This window comes from Xyrauchen texanus, chromosome 25, assembly GCF_025860055.1.
Source record: "Xyrauchen texanus isolate HMW12.3.18 chromosome 25, RBS_HiC_50CHRs, whole genome shotgun sequence".
Taxonomy (NCBI): domain Eukaryota; kingdom Metazoa; phylum Chordata; class Actinopteri; order Cypriniformes; family Catostomidae; genus Xyrauchen; species Xyrauchen texanus.
Window position 1 is genome coordinate 28284024 of NC_068300.1, and position 20671 is coordinate 28304694.

The 20671-nt window shown below is 36.5% G+C and overlaps 1 protein-coding gene across 3 annotated transcripts; it reads left to right on the forward strand.

Annotated features, from left to right (window-relative positions):
• The first annotated feature begins 1539 nt into the window (after positions 1 to 1539).
• Positions 1540 to 20542, forward strand: LOC127619316 (kinesin-like protein KIF3B). Of its 3 annotated transcripts, none has more exons than XM_052092189.1 (11): positions 1540 to 1996; positions 2375 to 2554; positions 5915 to 6234; positions 7366 to 8881; positions 9918 to 10019; positions 10378 to 10500; positions 12004 to 12122; positions 14434 to 14550; positions 14639 to 14744; positions 16674 to 16897; positions 18407 to 20542. In XM_052092189.1, exons 4-11 carry the CDS (start codon positions 7460 to 7462, stop codon positions 18513 to 18515), a joined length of 2322 nt encoding a protein of 773 aa, XP_051948149.1. In that variant the 5' UTR covers positions 1540 to 1996; positions 2375 to 2554; positions 5915 to 6234; positions 7366 to 7459; the 3' UTR covers positions 18516 to 20542. The 3 variants fall into 3 exon arrangements, with proteins under 3 accessions (XP_051948149.1, XP_051948150.1, XP_051948152.1); XM_052092190.1 differs by having other exon boundaries at positions 5915 to 6115; XM_052092192.1 differs by lacking the exon at positions 5915 to 6234.
• Positions 20543 to 20671: the final 129 nt, after the last annotated feature.

Sequence of the window (20671 nt, forward strand, 5' to 3'; positions counted from 1 at the left end):
ATTCTCTTTTAATTTATAAATGTATTCTCTTTTAAATAATACAGATTGATTTACATCGCAGCAGTGAAAGCTTGATGTTTTGATTAAGACTACAACATTCAACATATGACAACCATTGAGTGAAATGAATGGCTAACATATGTGTCACGTTTGAATAAAAAACAGACTCTTCTCACAGAAATCAGACTTAGGTTGTGAAAGCTTTTTTTAAGGATAAATACACAACAAAAAGAGTTACATCACTCATCTATATGTGCATAACATAACTTGATAAAGTCAAAATCATGGACATAAACTATTGCAGAATAAACTTTTATAGCGGTGATCGTTAGACCACAGCAAATATTATTTTTGCATTACTGTTTGCTTCAACAGCAAAAGGAGAACTCCACTATTACGCTTCCATGACTTTCCACAAGAAGAAAATAGAGAGAGGTGGACAGCAGTCAGACGAGAGAAAGATGTCAAATTTAGGGTGTTCATTGTTCATGTCCAAAAGGGTATTCGAGCAGGGGGATCACCAAATTAGATCTTGCAACCTGCAACCAACCGACTCTCTTTGCAAAAATGAACTGGTGAATTACCAGTATTTTATATGCATTTACACATATACATGTTATTTCTTTCTCAAGGTGGTGATGATTGTTCAGTGATTGATTTGACTTCCATTTGGCATTGCTAGCTGATGTAGAATCAACATTGAATTAAACTATAGCAAGTGTAACACATGATATGACTATTGTCATTTGGGTGCACTACTGAAATTATGTAAGTTGTTCCTCTATTTAGACTCAATAAGTGCCTGAGAAAAGACATATGTAATGTATGTTTAACATAGGTGTAGCTGATGTGTATCTTATGTGCAGATTACGCGTTACGTGTAGTTCAATATGTGTTTGACAGCCAGTTGCATCTCATGAAATTTCAGTGTGAAAAGTGTTCTAGATTTGTCCTGATTTGTAGCATTATCTCTTTGATTTATGAAAAATAACACATAAAATATGATGATTTGTCTTGAAAATATTTTTAAATTTGAACACTATCTGGGCATTCTGTACATTCATTTTTCATATAAGTGCCAGGTCTCTTAAGACAAGTGTTTGAGAAAATGATCATGCATTTAAGGGTTAAACAACTGTAACCCAGCCTTGTTTTCACGCATGTCAAAAATCAAATATGGCGCTAAGAATTAGCTCTATAAATCTATTTTTCTAAATCCTGAATACAATTTTAAATCCAATTAAGAATGTGTAATCTGTATATCAAACAGTTTTATTTTTTACTAGTTTATTGTTATTTTATACTAGTTAGCCTACATTTTATTGTATTTTTTTTTTTTTTTATTATTATTATTGATTTGCTTACATGTGTATAGATGTAAATGTATATATGGCCCAAAGTAATGCACTGGCAATGTAAAGCGTTTTTACCGGGACAACAACCCAAAGATTAAGATCTCTTGATCCGATCCTTGCGCCGAAACACTCCGGTATGTAATGCGTTAACTTAATCTTCGCACTGCATTGTGGGACAGTGGATGCTCAGCTATGGCGAAGAGACCAAAGCGCTTGAAACTTTTTATTGTAACTTATTTTCACTTGTCATTCTTTTCAACGATCACATTTATCGACGCAACGGAAGTGACATTGGATGAAAATTAATACATTCTTTATTGCCCATGCGTGGATAATCAGATCAGTTATACATCTGAGACATTAGAGACATAGCGATTGTGTCTTTACGGGACATATGATCAAATGAAGGCAAATTATAATCATATTGCATACATTGAGATCCAGAGAGCGAACTATATTCTACAATCACACAGTGTTTGTCTGTGTTGTGTTCGGAGTAAGAACTGCACTTATCTGACATGTTTCTCTTTAGATCGTTTTGGAAATCAAGCAGATCATTTTCTCGGATCGCTTTTGCCATCGTATTGAACCGAACTCTTGCGGTTCCAACGTGGATTGTTCACGCGCCCGCTTTTACAAACGTAAACACAACACACGTCACTCCTTTGCACCTTTCAGGGTTCCCACTGTCAGGGAAAGTTCAAATTGTGATTTCAGACCAGGATTTTTTTTTTCTTAAGATAAATAATAAGTTATTGAATTAAATCATAAGTCACGAGAACAAATTCTAGTAGTGCTCAAATAAGTAGTCTTCAACGATTTAATTGGCTAGATGTTGCTCTTAGTGAGTGCAGTCCCAATCAAATGTTTTATACAGCAATATCAGCCTGGACAAGTAATTCGTTGGTCCAAAGGTGTGGGAACCCTGACCTTTCGTGTTCCTATAGGCATGTCAGATCTCACTTTTACATCAACAGCATGACAATATGGAATTATAGTTATATGTCCCTCTGAAACAGGTGCATGTCCCTTATAGTGAGTGTTTTCAGTTGGAGCCCCTGAAGCAGTACCACCGTGTGGTCAGTCTGGAGGACTAAATGGAGCATTTGGCCCCCAAATACTGGCCACATTGCCAAAGAGTTGCCTACTGCTTTGAGTCTTCTGCTCACAGGAGACAGGACAAGACCTGTCCGATGAAGGTAATGGAAATCTTTATTCTTCTTGATACTTGAAGGGCAGTTGTCTGACTGAGTATAAACCACATCTTGCACTCACAACACTTTGGGATCTGCTGGCTCTCATTCATGTGCTATACAGAAATACATTAACAGATTTTCAGCGCTGCAATTTCCTTAATACACATTTAGAATTTTCATCATTTTTAGAGTCACAGAAATTTCCTGGACTTTAAACTATGAAAACTCCAAATATATTTGGTGGGGTTATCAATGAAGCAATGTTTGTTTTAATGTACAAAAGTCACACATGTCAATGTTGATTTTACAAACAACCACTTATGAGCTCATACTACAGAAACACTGCCATCTACTGGAATGTTAGCAGATTTACATTTGATTTCATATCACAATAAACGCATGCATTCCATTGAAGAAGATGCGCGAATTGAATCTTGATCTGATCATTAATGCAGCCTGTTGATTCTGGTGCAGGATGGGAATCCATTCGGACCATTTTGGGGGGCCACATCATAATGGAGTGGACTTTGATCGCTCCATACTATTTGGAGGTCTTTCATTTAGCTCTTTCTACCAGATAGGTAATGATTAAGCTGAAACGCATTCCCTTAAAGGGATAGTTCGCCCCAAAATTAAAATTATCTTATTATTGACCCTCCCCTTCATGCCATCCAAGATGTGTTTGACTGTCTTTCTTTTTTTTTTAGAAGAATATCTCAGCACTGTTGGTGTATTCAATGCAAGTGAATGGTGGCTAGAACTTTGAAGGTAAAAAAAAGCACATAAAGGCAGCATAAGCATAATCTACAAGACTCCAATGGTTATATACATGAATTCAGAAGCGATATGATAAGTGTGGGTATTAAAGTCCTTCTTTTACTCTAAATCTTGCTTTTGGTGATTCTCTTTCTTTGTGCATATCGCCACCTACTGGGCAGGAAGGAGATTTTTTTTTTAATCTTGTTTCTTACCCACACCTATCGTATCACTTTAGTCATGGATTTAACTGGAGTCATATGGATTACTTTTATTCTGCCTTTATGTCCTTTTTGAGGCTTCAAAGATCTGGTCATCATTCACTTGCATTGTGTGGAATAAATATTCTGCTAAAATGTTTGTTTGTGTTACGTATAAAAAAAAAAGGCATATACATCTGGGATGGCATGTTGAGTAAATGATGAGGATGATAAAAGGATGGTGTATTGAGAAAATTCACAGACAATAAATATTTTTAACCTGCAGTGAACTGTATTTTGCATTATATTTAGCTGTTTTTATTCTCCATCAGTTGCACCTGAAGTTACAATCTTCTAGCACAAAAGCATACAGACTCAAAGTCGTTTTGGTGTCTTAAAAACCAATCATTAAATTTATTTAAATATCCTATCCTGTCTATCCTGATCCTATCAATGCTAATTATAGCAGATAGAGGGTTCAGAAATATCCAGTGTATAAGCAATTGGAATATGCACATTTAAGGCCATTTAAGACCTCCTAATCCACCAGAATATGTAGCTCTCCTGTGATTTCTGAATATGTATGACTATGATTTGTTTTTTTAAATGTGTGTATAACACTTTACAGTAAGATTCCATTTGTTAACACTAGTTAACCTTTTTTTATTTATATGCATTAACAATGAATAATACTTTTACATATTTTATTAATCTTGGTTAATGCTTATTTCAACATATAGTAATACATTTTTTAAATCAAAAGTTGTGTATGTTAACATTAGTTAATGCACTATATGAACTAACAATGAACAGTTGTATTTTTCTTAACTAACATTAACAAAGATTAATAAATGCTGGAAAAAATATTGTTCTTTGTTAGTTCATGATACTGTATTAATCAATGCATTAACAAATTCAATCTTATTGTAAATTGCTACCAATGTATGTCATAAAGACTCTCTGAAATTGTGTAGTGATAGGAAGACATTGTTTTTTTTTTTTGTTCTTTCAAAAGTCTGTGTGAAATTCATATGGGGAAAATGTTTTATAAGTGTTTGAAGATGTATTTTTTTTATTGGTGTTCTTGTATTTATTTAGTAATTTTGTACAACTTTGAATGGCACATTCCTCACATTAGTAATCTTTCCATGAAAATCAAACAAGTAGTATTCTGTCTGTGTACTTAAACTTTGTCCTGTGGTCTTAATGCTTTGTTCGTTCAAATTCAATCACTGAACTTTATTTTATCATTTGTGTTTAAAGGGTAATGCATTTTCCCAGTGATGTTGAGACTTTGATTGGTCTTTTTTGACAAAAATTGTCTGTGAAGATTTGGATTATGGAATTCAATGGGATTGATCTAAACTATCATTTTACATTTTATAAATGAGTTTGGTATGAATGAAACCAATTGCACAAGCTACAAAAAATGTCCCAAGCATTTTCCCAAAGAAATTAAAATATTGTTTTTGCATGTACAATACTTACATACAAAATATTTGCCTTGGTAACCATAGTTCCTGCCAAAATACCTTTGTTTTTTTTTTTTGTTTTTTTACTGCAATAAAACTATTAGCCAGTAAACCCTAGGCTAATAGCTCAAAATAATTACTTGTTTTGAGTTTTGAAATGTAATTATACAGATAAGTTCAAATATTAACCTTGATGACAGGGGCGTAGATTCCAAGGGTGATGGGAGTACAACAAGCAAGTAATACAAATTCACAGGAACTTAAATTTCACTGAAACTTGAACAAGGGAATTATGCATCCCAGCATGGCACTTACTCACTGGCAGAGAGTACATTTTAAAATTAAGTGTTATATAATGTGTCTTTGGGCAAGAATGTAAAGGAGTAGACTTGTAAGTGTTTAATGTTTTGTTGTGTTATTTAGAGGAGTGTCTGTAATATAAAAGTTTTGGGGGGTTACTATTATGGCAAATAGTGGAGTTTAAACTTTGGTTGAGGACAGGCACAATGTAAAATAGATCTACAGTATTTTCTTTTACTTGAGTAATTGCTATGCTAATCAAAGCATAGTGTTTCCAAATAGCATGCTTTTAGCATGTTAGCATTCACTGAGCTAGCTAGTATTAGCTAGTCAGGTTTCCTCTTCTTGAAGTATTTAAGATGAGATAACATGGTATTTTTAACTTCTGCCAAAGAGCTGAATTCACTTAAAAATTAAGTGACATTAAATGTACGAGTTTGCCTCACATATTTTGAGTTCTGCTAACTTATTAGGGGTTACAGTGAATCATAAAAATGACAAAAGATGGTAAGGTAGGGAAATACACTTTTAAATATACATATATAATGATATGTATGGAATCCATAAATATAGAATGCTAAAAATTAAATTCAAGTCATATTGGTACATATCATACAACCATCTTTCTCTGCAAGGTGAGGCATTGCAATGGTTTGGCTTCTGGCACTGTAGGGTGGAGTGATCTGTTCTTGGTGGTTTGATCCAAGGGCAGCAGCAGCTGTAGTAGATCCATCCCGGCCTGCAGGGGGATCACAGCACACCTCTCCTTCTCTCCGCTTCCCGTACGATCTGCTAGAGCCAGACATGGCTGACGGAGCTCGTTCCGCGAGATACGGGTAATTGTGTATATTTTTAACGCTTGGCAGGTTTTAGGGATAAAAATGCATCTTGTGGATATGAAGGTGACGGCGAACTTCGGCATAATTTACAGGTTAAAACGTTCGGGTTGGCAGAGGTGAGTTAAATGTTTGTCTACAGTGTCCTCTGTATAAATAAGACGGTTTGTTTGCAGTTGCCAGGCCGCTTGTTTGGAGTCTCTGAGGAGCTCCGTCCTCATTGATCATTTTATTTGTATTAACCAGCAAATATCAGTGGTAATGTATGATTGTACTGCTATAAAATATCCCATTTGTTATTAAAATAATACCCATATATAAAGCAGCGAATATTCTCGCTCTAATTTGACTCCTCTGATCTATTTATCGCCGTTATTATTTGTATCCAACATGACAGCTGAGATTGACTCAATTAAATGCAGATTTACGGATTTCTATATTTGAGATTTAAGTAGGATATCGGAGGAGTTGATGTAAATTGGGTTACTTGCTTCTAGCACTGCTGCTACAGGTAATGTAGCTGATAGATTGTGTTTTATCTTCAAAATTATTTTCAGGACTAGCTTGGTAATAAAAACGATTTATTAAAGATGTTACAAACGACCTAGTACACTTGGAGGCATGTAGTACTGCATATATATTTCCCAGAAACAAGCAACAAAAAACAAGCAAATGTCTTTCATTTAGCCTTAAAACTAAATAATAATACAACAGTGAAAAATGTCAATTCACAAGTTACTCTGTTACACAATTAAAATCAAATTGTCCCAACCAGCCTTAGCAAAACAATGACTGCAGCAGTAATGATATCATGGTACACTGATGATATCAGATGCTTATATTGTGTTACTTTGATATAGCCCATATAATGGAAGTTAATTATTAGGCTAAATATACCATTAGTATTTACATGATACTCAAAGGTAGGTACCACAAGGAACTTCGTGGTACTTGTCCAAAAATGAAATTTTGTATTGCTGTGGTGAAACCTTTTGTTGCTGAAAATAGCCATAGATATCATATGCATATTTTTTTTCATATTATTCAGTCTTTTTCTTGTGTGAAACTACAGTTAAAGTTTTACATCACAAATTGCCTGCCAACTCTTGAGTCAGTCTATTCTGTGTTAGTCACTTTGTTACAAGATGAAAATACATTTTCTGTATGTTTGCTGTAACCACAACACAAGCTTCTTTATCTGGCATTGTACATTTTGCTGTTATTTTAATGAATCGCAAAATTTTTTGCAGGCTTTGATGTTCGCAGCACCGTCACTGTGAAGTTGTACTACAAACTAATTTAGAGAAGTCAGCAGATACAAAACATCATCCAAAAGCTGTCAAAATGTCCAAAAGCAAGAGCTCAGAGTCAGTTAAGGTCGTGGTGCGTTGTCGCCCCATGAATGAGAAGGAGCGAGTCGCTAATTTCGAGAGGGTCGTCTCCGTAGATGTGAAGTTGGGCCAGGTGTATGTACGGAACCCCCGAGGTGCATCCTCCCATACACACCCCAAAGTTTTCACGTTTGATTCCGTCTATGACTGGAACTCAAAGCAGATGGAGCTATATGATGAAACATTCCGCCCATTGGTGGATTCTGTACTGTTTGGCTTCAATGGAACCATCTTTGCATATGGCCAGACAGGCACTGGAAAGACTTACACAATGGAAGGGGTCCGAAATGACCCTGAGAAGAGGGGTGTCATCCCAAACTCTTTCGAGCACATTTTTACGCACATTTCCCGCTCGCAGAACCAACAATACTTGGTCAGGGCTTCTTACTTGGAGATCTATCAAGAGGAGATCAGGGACCTTTTATCGAAGGACCAGTCGCGCCGTCTGGAACTCAAAGAGAGACCTGATACGGGTGTATATGTTAAAGACCTCTCTTCATTTGTAACTAAAAGTGTACGTGAAATTGAGCATGTTATGAATGTTGGCAACCAGAACCGATCTGTGGGTGCCACCAATATGAATGAGCACAGCTCTCGTTCTCATGCAATCTTTGTTATCACGATTGAGTGCAGCGAGATTGGACCTGATGGGGAGAACCACATCCGGGTTGGGAAGCTAAACCTTGTTGACCTGGCAGGAAGCGAAAGGCAGACCAAGACTGGTGCACAGGGTGAGCGCTTGAAAGAGGCCACCAAAATCAATCTTTCCTTGTCTGCTTTGGGAAATGTAATCTCAGCACTGGTGGATGGTAGAAGCACCCATATCCCATACCGTGACTCCAAACTTACCAGACTTCTGCAGGATTCATTGGGTGGGAATGCCAGAACGGTCATGGTAGCCAATATTGGACCAGCTTCCTACAACTTAGAAGAGACTCTTACCACTCTACGCTACGCCAACCGTGCCAAAAACATCAAGAACAAGCCTCGTGTCAACGAAGACCCCAAGGATGCACTGCTTCGGGAGTTTCAGGAGGAGATCGCCCGCTTGAAAGAGCAGCTGGAAAAAAGATCTGGCAAGAAGAGGAGAAAAAGTAGGAGGAGGAGAGTTGGGGAAGGGGGAGAGGAGATAGAGGATGAGGAAGATGGTGATGAAGATGATGAGGATGAAGAAGAAGGAATAGATGGAGATAAGGGCATTTCAGATTATTGGCGGGAGCAACAGGAGAAGCTGGAGAAGGAGAGGAGGGCCATCATGGAGGACCACAGCCTAGTGGCAGTGGAAAAACAGCGGCTGCTAAAAGAGAAGGAGAAGAAGATGGATGATCTCTGCAAAGAGAAGGAGGCATCAGAGATGCTGACAGCCAAAGTTAAGGTTAGGAATACCAGACTTGATATATATATTTTTTAAGGATGGAAGAGTTCTCAGAAACCCATTTTACCTACAGAACTGTGTTTTTGTGGCTGGGGAGACCAACAATTTAATTAGACTGGTTCAATAACCCAAGTCTTTTTAACCTTTTCATTAAAATAATTAGGAAGATTTATGAATCGGTTATGCTAGGGTCACATTGGTCCAGAACTGGACAATCGGTGTTCCAGCACCTTTTGTTCAAAAAGGAAAAATAATATCAGCAACTTGTTTGTCCATTTCATTTCTTTTGATCTCTGGTCTAGTTTTAAATGCATTTTTTTTTTTATATAAATTTCGACTTCATTTAGCATGTGTACTTGGTCAAAAAATCCTTTCAAGTTCACTACATTTAAAGGGATATTACTCTTATGCCATCTCAAACTCTGGAACACAATCAAAGATATTTTAAAGGATATATGATTTGTTTTTGTCAAACATAACTTTTCAGCTAAAAAAAAAAAAAGGACATAAAGGCAGCTTAACGTAAGATGTAGTCAGATGTGGTTTTAGGTGAGAAACAGGCCAAAATGTACATCCTTATTCACTACAAATCTTGGTTCATTAGAGAAAGTCATTCACACTTCCTTGCACTTGATGCATGTGCAGAGTGGGGTTCCCCCACCTTTAAAATCCCAATTTAATCCATGGTTTCACTGTATGTTTTTGTGTACGGCCAGCAAAGACAATACAAAGGCATGTTGTGTTTTTCTTTTTATTGTCTTTGTACTATTTTGTGGTACCCACTCTTTTATTTGAACACATTTCAATACAGATTTCAAACTCACTCTGTTAAAATCTAATTTCTTTTGCTCTGGCACTGTAGTGGTGCAGGAAACACTGTCGGAAACAAATACTCTTTATAATCCTTTTCTAATCTTGGCTAAAATCTTGTTTGGCATAAAAGGTTATTTCATTATGATTTACATCTGTCTTGTCTGATAATTATTAATTAATTAATAATTATTATTATATATATATATATATTTTTTACATTCAGGCCATGGAAAGCAAGCTGCTGGTTGGAGGAAAGAACATTGTCGACCACACCAATGAGCAGCAGAAGATTCTGGAGCTGAAGAGGCAGGAGATAGCCGAACAGGTAAAGTTTCCAGTAACAAAACTGCTTATGTGCCATAAAGAGATTGTGCCAGACTGTGTTTCAAACCTCAAGGTTATTTTAAAGGGGACAGGTTATTTGAGCCTCTTTATAGTTTGTCATCTGTATATTCTTAGTAACTGAATTTCAGATGCTAGCCAAAAATGCTGATTAAAGCATTCATTTCTTTGTTCACTCAGCAAGCTTGTCTATATTTAGTTTTATCAGTATTTATACACCTTATTTAATGCAATTTGCAGCTAATTTTTCCATCCCAAGGTCAATAACTTGTATCTAAACTAGTATACAGCGATTGGCCATAAAAGGTTATCTTTATTCTTTATAATTTATGTGCGAGTAGAAAAGGCGGGAAAGGGAGATGCAGCAGGAGATGGAGTGTCATGATGAGGAGACACTTGAGTTGAAAGAGACCTACAGCTCACTACAGCAGGAAGTGGACATCAAGACCAAAAAACTAAAAAAGGTAAGTATGGATGTAGAAGGGCCAAGGGCTAAAATGCTATCTGACCTTGCCAGTTGGTCTTTTTTTTGGATATTTTGATTTAGCTGAGTTAGTCTTGGAAGTGTTATAGCAAAGCAGTTTCCCATCTTATATGTACTGGATAGATTTGAGGTTATTGGAATATTAGGTGTACCTCACTTCAGTGTTTTTCACAGGATTCAGTTTTTGTCTTGGAAATCTTACAAATGTGTATTTTTAACATTGCATCTAGAAGGTACACAACAAATAAGGTTCTCTGCTCATTTCAAGTCAAATATAATAACCTATTTTTCAGTGAACCTTGTAAAAACAATTTAAATCAAGAACTTAAGGTTGATTTGAGATTTAGGAAAATAACCGTCTAATGATTGATTAGAAGTATAGAAACAGTTTTTGTTTTTTGCGAAATATTCAGAGATACTGTATACAAATATGATGGATGATGTACAGTCAGCAAGATATTATTGCAAAATAAACCCTGGCTGTACATCATCTTGCTTATTACATGGCTACTAACCAAATATATAAATACATTGACATGAGTATTGATTTGCATTGAAATTATGTTATTATGTAAGAAGAAATGTATAACTGAACAGCTGAATTCCATCTCCGGTTTGAGCTCTGTTGGTTTTTATTTTTCGAAAATGACTGTCTGACTGACATTATCCAGCTTGTTACAAGACTACTTGCCAAATCAATAAATATATGGACTTGAAATGTTGAAATGAGTTGAAATTATTTTATTAGCTTACCTTTCAAGTAAGAAGTAGAGAAGTAGGATAGAGGACTTGGATTACATGGATGACCAGTCTGATATGTCTTAATTCCCAGATGTGAGGTTAGACAGCTAGATGGTACCATTAACCAATCTGAATTGAGGATTTCAGAGACCCATGCAATAAATAGTCTTAGAATATAGGGAGACTAACTCGCAATGCTTCATGGGAGTGGGTGGTCGATGCAGAGCTCTTTCGCTGTGATTTGTTTTCCACGTTTCTCTGATTGCGAATTTTACTTCAGGATCATGGGTGTTTTTTTTATGAGGTAGAAATAATATGAACTGATGGTTTCAATGAGGCACCTTTGATTAAATTTGAATCACTATAGTGCTCTACTTTGCCCTCTGTAGAGTTGCAGGAAACTGCCTCATTCTCATTATAGGACTAGATAGATGTACCTAATTTTATGTTGAGCACACACATTAGTAGTGTGCTGTTAAAAATGAGATTCGGAAAGCTGCGTCTGAGGAGATGTATTTTTAGGGTCCAGCTATATTTTCTTAGTTCCTATTAGTTGTTGGACAGCTCTCTAGGCAGATCTCTATCACGCTTATTCTCATTCGGACTCATCCATGCATGACAGATATTGTCTCTCACATTTTGCTTGACTGTGTCTTTGGAGTAGAAGCTCCAGCTATTCCCAGGAGGATTCGTTTTTTTTTTTTTTTATATACCTTCTGCCCTTGTTTTTTCTGTCATCTAGCTCTTTTCCAAGCTGCAGTCTGTGAAGGCAGAGATTCAGGATGCCCAGGATGAACATGTTAAATACAGACAGGAGCTGGAGCAGACGCAAAACGAGCTGACCAGAGAACTCAAACTTAAGTATGCAAACCATCAACCCTCACTGTGGTTTCGGTCACACATACTGCTTTATAGTGTTTTCAAAAGTACCGGTACTTCGGAACTAAGTTGGTACTAAAATTAAAAAGATGTCACGATACCAGTGTTTCTGCAGTCTGTCTTACTGACACTCGACTGCTTTTAAATGTACACACGCTTATTTGAGCATGTGCTCTGTTACTCCTTTTACACTTCAATATACAATTAATCAAATTAAAATCATGATATGTTCTACTGTGATTAATAATTATTAAATCTTGGTCTACATAAATTGCAAGCTTTAAGTTAATGTGTGAAGCCAACTGCTCACACAGTGAAACTCAACAGACATTGAGAATAAATTTCATTGTATGTGATGACAAAGCAGTGCACTTTTCCACATGGAGACTACATATTTATATAATTAAATCACAGCATTTGCACTTTAACGATCACACTAGGCCATGTAGCGAACTGTATATCTATCAGAAGTGAAGCTTCTGTCAAAACCACATGTCAAAATAAAAGCTCACATTCGCATTTATTAATAATACAAATTTACCAGTATATCAAAAGCAAGAGTTGTACTGAACAAAAGTTAGTTATAAAAAGTGCAATGGTATGTTGAAAATAAATTTTTGTTGTTAAAAATTAAGAATTAAATTGTTTAGACACAATTGTGATAATTAAATTAATCTTTAAAATACAAATTTAAGTTGGGGATTTGGGAAAAAAAAAAGCATATTTCAGTTGGGCCCTACTTAAAAACACTTAAGTAATGCATACTTAATTGAAAAACACTTGAAGGAAACATCTATTTCTTTTCATTTATTATTTACATTGAAATTGTACTTTAAATATGCTAAACGAGTTTGTTCAATAGCACATTACCATTTTAGCATATCTTTACTGTGGTATTGAAATTGGTATCGAGAACAATGGAATTTTACTGGTATTGGTACAGACTACTGGAATTTTGGTATTGTAACAACATTGCTACTTTCACACATTCTGGGGCGAATTCACTAAACGGTTGGGCTACTTTTGTCCAAAAACCTGTGTCTTATTCGCTAACCACGTGCGATTTCGCTATCCATATGCGTTCGACGCGTCCAGTGACACCTTTCTCGGGCATTAAACCAAAACAGAATACACATGTAAATAAATGGTGCTTTCATTCATTCTTGGTGATTCCCAACTCTGTCTTCTGACAGATTTTCCTTTGTACGTGGATTATTTCACAGCACTCCATCTCTTTTAGAGGCTGACCGATATATCGGATTTACCGATTAATCAGGTCGTATTTGCAGTTTTTTTGTTTTTACCATCTACTATCAGATTTTTTTTTTTTACTGTTTTCCAGTAGTTATTTTGGTTAATTTCTGTGTGGCTGGTACGGTAGGGTTCTACAGTTTGAACTCCTTTTGTGTAACAAAATAATTGTGGCCTCTAGAGGTTAAATAAAAAAATGTCTTACCAGTTACACATGTAACCTCGGTTCCCTAAGATGAAGGGAACGAGACATTGCAGTGATACGCTTAAGGAATTCCTTCTCTGACGACCTAGTTGAAGCCCTTGTATCCTAACGGCAAACTTATGATTGGCAATGGTGTTTTAGCACCACCCTTTTAGGTGCGCAGTTTCTCTACATAAGCAGGCACTCAATCACCATTGCATTTTCTAAATGAAGGACAAGAACGCATCGCTTGTACCTCGAAACTCTATGGTAGAGTCAAATTTCGCAATGTATCATTCCCTTCATCTCAGTGAACCGAGGTTACATGTGGAACCGGAGACATTCCCTATCGTTTCAGTTCACTCCATATTGACTTTTCTACACTACATGACGTCATACCCGAGAGATACACCAGGGTATAAACACTTGTAAAATAATATCTATATGTGGTCATGGGACTGCCAGGCAGTGACTTATTACAATCATATTTCAAGTGTTTAGAATAATGAATAACCCCACATAGTGAAAACCAGACAGGAAGTTGATATTATGCTGGGGATATACAGTATATGAGTCATTAAATACACACAGTATACATAGTCTCTATTCATCATACCTCCTGAGGTATAAATACCTGAGAAAGTATAGGAAGTCTTAGACCTACAGGACGGTGACTTATTAAAGACATATCTTCAAGTGTATGAAATAATGAATAACCCCACATGGTGAAAACCAGATGGAAGTTCATCTCAGCCTGGGAATAACTGTCCTAACTTCCTGTTTCTCTTTACAGGGAAGAAAACTGCACACATTAAGCCACTTCATAGGGTGCTTTAACCTTTGTTTCTTACCCACCAGACATGCAATCATAGAGAACTTTATTCCTCTGGAGGAGAAGAACAAGATTGTGACGAGGGCCATTTTTGATGAGGAGGATGACCTCTGGAAGATAACGCCCATCACCCGTATTCAAAAGTATGTCACAGACATTCATATGAACACGCTCTCTTTGTTGGCCTGTTTTGGAAATTTTATTCCTGCTTTCTCTCATTCTTTTTCTCAGTGATCAGCAAATGATGAAAAGGCCAGTTTCTGCAGTCGGGTACAGACGGCCTCTGAGTCAGCACGCCCGCGTGGCCATGTTGATGCGGCCTGATGTCAGATACAAGGTATGCTGACACAGTTCCCATTATACCCCACAAAGCACTACACAAAGGATTTAGTTACTTCACTCACTCTTTACGGTGTGGCAGATAAGCTCTAGAGTAGAATCAAAAACTAGTTCTTAATCTGTTGTTTAAAAGGATAAAAGAAATACTGGATCCAAATGACTTTCATGACTTTTCAATTCCATGAATGCTTCTTGGAGCATTGAAATAAATCTCTTCTTTATCTTTTGGACTGGCATTAACTTTTTGTGAGTCATTGTTTTTCCGTAATTCAAGGAATGTGTAAACTCACTCGTATTTTCAACTTTGCTGACAAACTAAATCCAAAGGATGGGTTTAGGGATCAGTGAAGTTATGTAATAAATATAAACCTGCTCATTTTCTGATTTGCTACTGTTGTTCTGTTGAAATCTCATGATGTCACGTTATCAGGTAACGGTGCAGTAAGGGAAACATATGCAATAAGAATTTTTTCCAAAGATTGTTCATTCTTTCTCAACATTTCAGAAAGAATCGTTAATGAAACCATCAAGCAACCAGGATTGTTAAGTGGGATTACAACTGGAAATCAGAATCGTTAAATTCCTTATGACTCCTATCTCTACTTCAGGGGTTCCCACGGTCATGGAAAAACCTGAAAATATTAGGGAAAAGTGTGTCATTTCTGCCTCACTAGCTCCACCAAATGGAATTGCAAAAATAACCTGATTTCCCAACTTACTCCATAGGTTAAGTCAATGTCATTGTGTTTATATAGACAGGTCGCTCAAAACAAACAGAGCAATTTTAACAGTGTTACCGATGCATTGCTTACAGTTTTCAAGAAAATGTATCTATGAATGGCGTACTCTGCATATTAAATGGTTAGTTCTCCCAAAAATGAAAATCCCCTCATGATTTACTTCTACTTTAAGCCATCCCAGATGTGTATGACTTCTTCAGCAGAACCGAAGCGAGGATTTTTAGAAGCATATTTCAGCTCTTGTCCATAGAATGCAATTGAATAGGTGCCATTAGACTGCTAGCTATTTGACGGTCTAAAAGTCACATTTAGGCAGTATAAAAATAATCCACACGAATCCAGTCGATCAGTTAATGTCTTCTGAAGCAAATCAGTAGGTTTATGTAAAGAATTAATCGATTATTAAAATTGTATTAACTTAAAAAAATTGCTTCCTGCCAGCAGTCGACACATCAGTGACATAAGCGCAATGTTGTTTCCAATAGAGGAATGAACGTCATGCGAGAGTTTGGTCATTTCAAACAGAAATCCAGTGCTGGCCAAAAGCGACTTAAATAATGTCTTCTGAAGCAAATCGACAGGTTTGTATAAAAAACGAATTGATAATTGTTCGACTGGAGTCGTTCTGCTGCCTAAATTTGACTTTTTGGACCATCAAATAGCCAGCAGCATCAAGCCACCCATTCGCTTTCATTATATGGTCAAAAAGAGCTGAAATGTGCTTATAAAAATCTTCATTTCGGTTCTGCTGAAGAAGGAAAGTCCTACACATCTGGGATGGCTTTAAGGAGAGTAAATCGTGAGAGGATTTTTGTTTTTGGGTGAACTATTCCTTTAAGCTGGGATAGAAGAAAGTATTTATACACTGAAAAAGTTACATACTTTAGCGTTACATTTTTAAATTTTGCAGCCTGAAAAGCTGTGAAAATGTATATAATCTTAGAAAGTTAAAAAAGAATCATGCAAATTTTAATATACAAGAACTTTCTCTTTGTGAGTGCAATCTCTATAAAATGATAAATAAATAATCCATTAATCTCAAATGATTTGAAAAGTCATGTAAATTCATTGGTCAAAAGATGTAAGAACCCTGTCTAGAGAATCAAACACAAAATGCTGTTCTTTTACTTGCTCTCTTCTTTGGCTTTATCATTTATATCCTTCTGCTCATTTTGTCCATCTTCCAGGCTGAGAATATCTTGCTATTGGAATTGGATCTGCCCACACGGTACACAAAAGACTATGAGGAGCCAGTGATCGCACCTAAAGTGGCTGCCGCTCTAGAGGATGCTCTGAGGGAGGAAGACGAGATCCAGGTGGATGCCTCTGGCTTCCATGCCAGCCTGGGCTCATGTCCAGGTCTGGGCTTTAGTGCCTCAGCTACTGGGTTTTCCAAGAAACCAAAGTCAGGGTGAGAATTTGTTCCCCTCTTTGTTTCCTCTTCCTTCTATCATTTCCTATGTTTTTTTTTTGTTGTTGTTTTTTTTGGATTTTCTAATTCCCAATGCGCTCGAAGTCATCGTGGTGGCGTAGTGACTCGCCTCAATCTGGGTGGCGGAGGAGGAAACGCAGTTGCCTCTGCATCTGAGACCGCCAATCCACGCATCTTATCATGTGGCTTGTTGAGTGCGTTACCGCGGAGACGGTATAGCTTGTGTGGATGCTTCAAGCCATTCTCCGCAGCATCCACCCACAACTCACCATGTGCCACACCGAGAGCGAACCACATTATAGCGACCACAAGGAGGTTACCCCATGTGTCTCTACCCTCCCTAGCAACTGGGCCAATTTGGTTGCTTAGGAGATGGTTGGAGTCACTCAGCATGCCATGCGACTCCAGGGGTGGTAGTCAGCATCTTTACTTGCTGAGCTACCCAGGCTCCCTATTGTTTATTTTGTTTACGTTTTATAATCTTCATCCAAAATTTAGTTATTTATTCACCAGTTATGTTTATCCTGTCTTAAAGGGATAGTTCACCCAAAAATGAAATATAAAAGTGAATGGTGACTAAGGCTGTCAGTCCCTAACATTCTGTTTAACATCTCGTTTTGTGTTCAAGTGAAGAAATAAAATCATACAGGTTTGGAACCACATAATGAGGATGTTTAAATAATTTTTGGGTGAACTATTACTTTTAAAGCAAGTTTTTGCAGCATTTGCATCATAATGTTGATTACCCCCAATACATTTTTTTTACTCATCCCTCCAGTGAGACATACAATGGAAGTGAATGGGACATTCTGTTACATTATACTCACTTTTTCAAAAGTATAGTCACAAGACATAAACAATATATGTTAACATGATGTCACTGTGATAAAATCACTTACAAACCTTTTGTGTGTAAAGTTTTAATTAAAGCACTCACTGCGCTCTCCAATTAGGTGCTAAGACATATGTATCAATATAAAAATGCAAAAAGGTCTGCACTCAAAAAATACACTAAGTTCAAACAGGAGATAAAAATGTAACTTAAACGTATTTATAGAGTGCAAACTTTTTTGCATTTTCACATGTAAAGTTATAGCCAATTTTACAACTTGGTTACCACGACAACGCAATGTCATAAAACAACCAGTTAAACTTAATTACAGCTCAAATAATACATGAGTTTTAACAGAAGAACGAATGTGTTTTTGTAAAATTATAAGGTTTACATTTCTGCCTTTTTAAAACCTCCAAAAATTGGTCCCATTTACTTCCATTGTAAGTGCCTCACTGGAACCTCCACGAGGGACGAGTCGAAATAATTTGTGGGTAATTAACATTACGCCACAAATGCTGTAAATGAGCTTAACTTGTCTTGAACCTGGAATATTCCTGGAAAGATACATTTAACATCAAGTTATTTTCACCTTCCTCTGGTTTATCCTTCCTTGACACACCTTTTCATTTTTTCCCCTTACAATCCTCTCACAGCCGCCCAAAAACAGGCAAGAAGGCGAGCACCCCCACCTCAGCACATAGCCCCCTGTCCGGCTCAGGGTCCCCTCTGTACCCTCAGTCCCGTGGCCTCGTGCCCAAGTGACCGCCCCACTCTGTGAAACCATTTGCCCCCCCCCCATATGGACTGACTGAAACTGGTATCAGTGATGCTTGGCTCATTAACTGCAAGACATGGTACTGTTGCTGGTCTTCAAATCACTCCGTGTCAAGAAAGGTGGTTCTAGCTCCTCCTGGTCTGTTATTTAAAAACTCACTGTTAGGTTCAAAGTTAAAGCTTGAAACATGATGCTTATTGTATTTTAATACAGACAATGCAAAACTTAGCAAATGGAGATTTCCACAGCTTTTTAACTACCTTGTTTTTGGATGTCATTTGCCATACCATTTATAGCACAAAAAAAGGTTACATTTAGCAAGCTTTAATGTCTTAAATTTACACGTCAAGTCATATTGTACAATGATGGAAATGAAATGTCATGGGTAACGCTTGCACTTGAGAAAAATTTGTATGTGTATGCAAGTGTGGTTTAGGTCATTATGAAGGTTGAGATGGTCTCAATATTATGACCATATGTGTTAGATATGCGTCTCTGTGGGAATGTTTTAGTGTGGGTGTCTGTGGATGTTAGTTTGACCTGTGTACACTTTCCAGTTTTAGGAATAATAAATTTCACCTTATTTACCAGTAGAAAGAGATGAGATTTATGCTGCTTTTGTCCACAGATGCACTGTAATGTTATCAAACACAAGAGTAAGCACATTGTCATTGGCCCTATCCCAAAACAACTTCTAAGCCTTTCTCGAAGACTCTTTGCCAGGAGCAGGGCTGTGGAAAGGGCCCAGAAAATGGCTCTTGACCAGGCTACTGTGAAAGTATTTACTGTATCTGGTGCATCTTTTTTTTTTTTTTTCATAATTCCTAAATTGGAAGTTTGGAAGTGGGGGATTTATCATCACACTAAAGAATATCAGGGTTCCAAGGTGCCTTAGATTCTCATCAAGTACAGAAGTAAGGAGTTCTCCTACTGGCCTGAGAGTCCCTTGACCTGATCACTGGATATTAAAACCTGTTATCCAAATCAAACCCCCACATTTTTGTGATTTGCAGCCTTTATAATTTAAAATGTTTTGAATTAAACTATAAGTACTGAGTATGTTGTATTTGGGAGGCTTAGGTAGGTGGTTGTTTAGATGTCACACTTGCAAGGTTTTGTAAATGAAAATACACTTTTTGATTCTTGAAAAGTAATACATGAATTTATAGTTTGTATTTTAAACTCTCAAACCTTGACTACCCCTCTTTTAACCTACCATTAAAGATAACACCATTGCCGGCTGATACTGTAGGGTTCTATAACCCCTTGTGACAAAGCATACTGTTTATGTATATTAAGATGTTAGCACATAATTCTGCATTATCATTGCAGTTGTATTAAAAAGTAATAAATGCAGTCTTAATCGTTACATTTAAAAGGCTAACTTATTACAATTCTAGTCGATTTTATATTCAAGCAATTGTAGATATTTTCTTTTTTTGAAATGGTCTTATTTGCTTTGCTTAGATTTGTATGGTTTATTTTTAAAATACTTGTTATTTAAAGTTCTGTACAAATGTTTATTTTTGCATATGAGATTTAAGTATCATTTTCACAATTTGCTCCAGTCTTGATGCTGATAGTCCTGTAATCTTTGTCCATAAAATTGTCTCTAAGTTGTAAACGTTTGTATAATTGAAATGTGTATTTAAACATTTTTTGAATGTTTTTAATTTAAATATACTCAATCAAAATTCATGCCTGACCCCTCTACGCTGTCCTGTTGTTGCATAAACCTTTTGTTGCCGTTACATTGTTAAATATTGTTTGGCATGACTTCTAGGCTAAAAATGAAATTGTTTGTCATCAGTCCAATACTCCAATACTGTCACATCTTCCATGTGGTCATATCCATTGATGCATGTGTTCAGTTCTTACAAGCAACCACAATGAGAAATTATTTTAAATGTTTTTTTTGTTTTTTTTACTAAAACATTGTCTTTGAATTAAAATATTTTACTTTTTAGTTTATAATGGAGATGTCCTCAATGTTTTTAACCATCTTTTTGATTAAAGGATGATTATCTGTTTGAGGGTGTAAGCTCTGAATTACTTTTATATTATTATACCAAATTTTACAATATAACTTCCATTAAAATTAAATATACCCCCACACCCAACCATAATTTTATCCCCAACCCTC

What these genes read in the sequence shown, in the direction of transcription:
- LOC127619316 (XM_052092189.1), top strand. Translation starts at nt 7,460, where the DNA reads ATGTCCAAAAGCAAGAGCTCAGAGTCAGTTAAGGTCGTGGTGCGTTGT. An exon ending in TGCTGACAGCCAAAGTTAAG is followed by an intron (nt 8,882 to 9,917) that starts GTTAGGAATACC and finishes TTTTACATTCAG; the next exon opens with GCCATGGAAAGCAAGCTGCT. An exon ending in GGCAGGAGATAGCCGAACAG is followed by an intron (nt 10,020 to 10,377) that starts GTAAAGTTTCCA and finishes ATGTGCGAGTAG; the next exon opens with AAAAGGCGGGAAAGGGAGAT.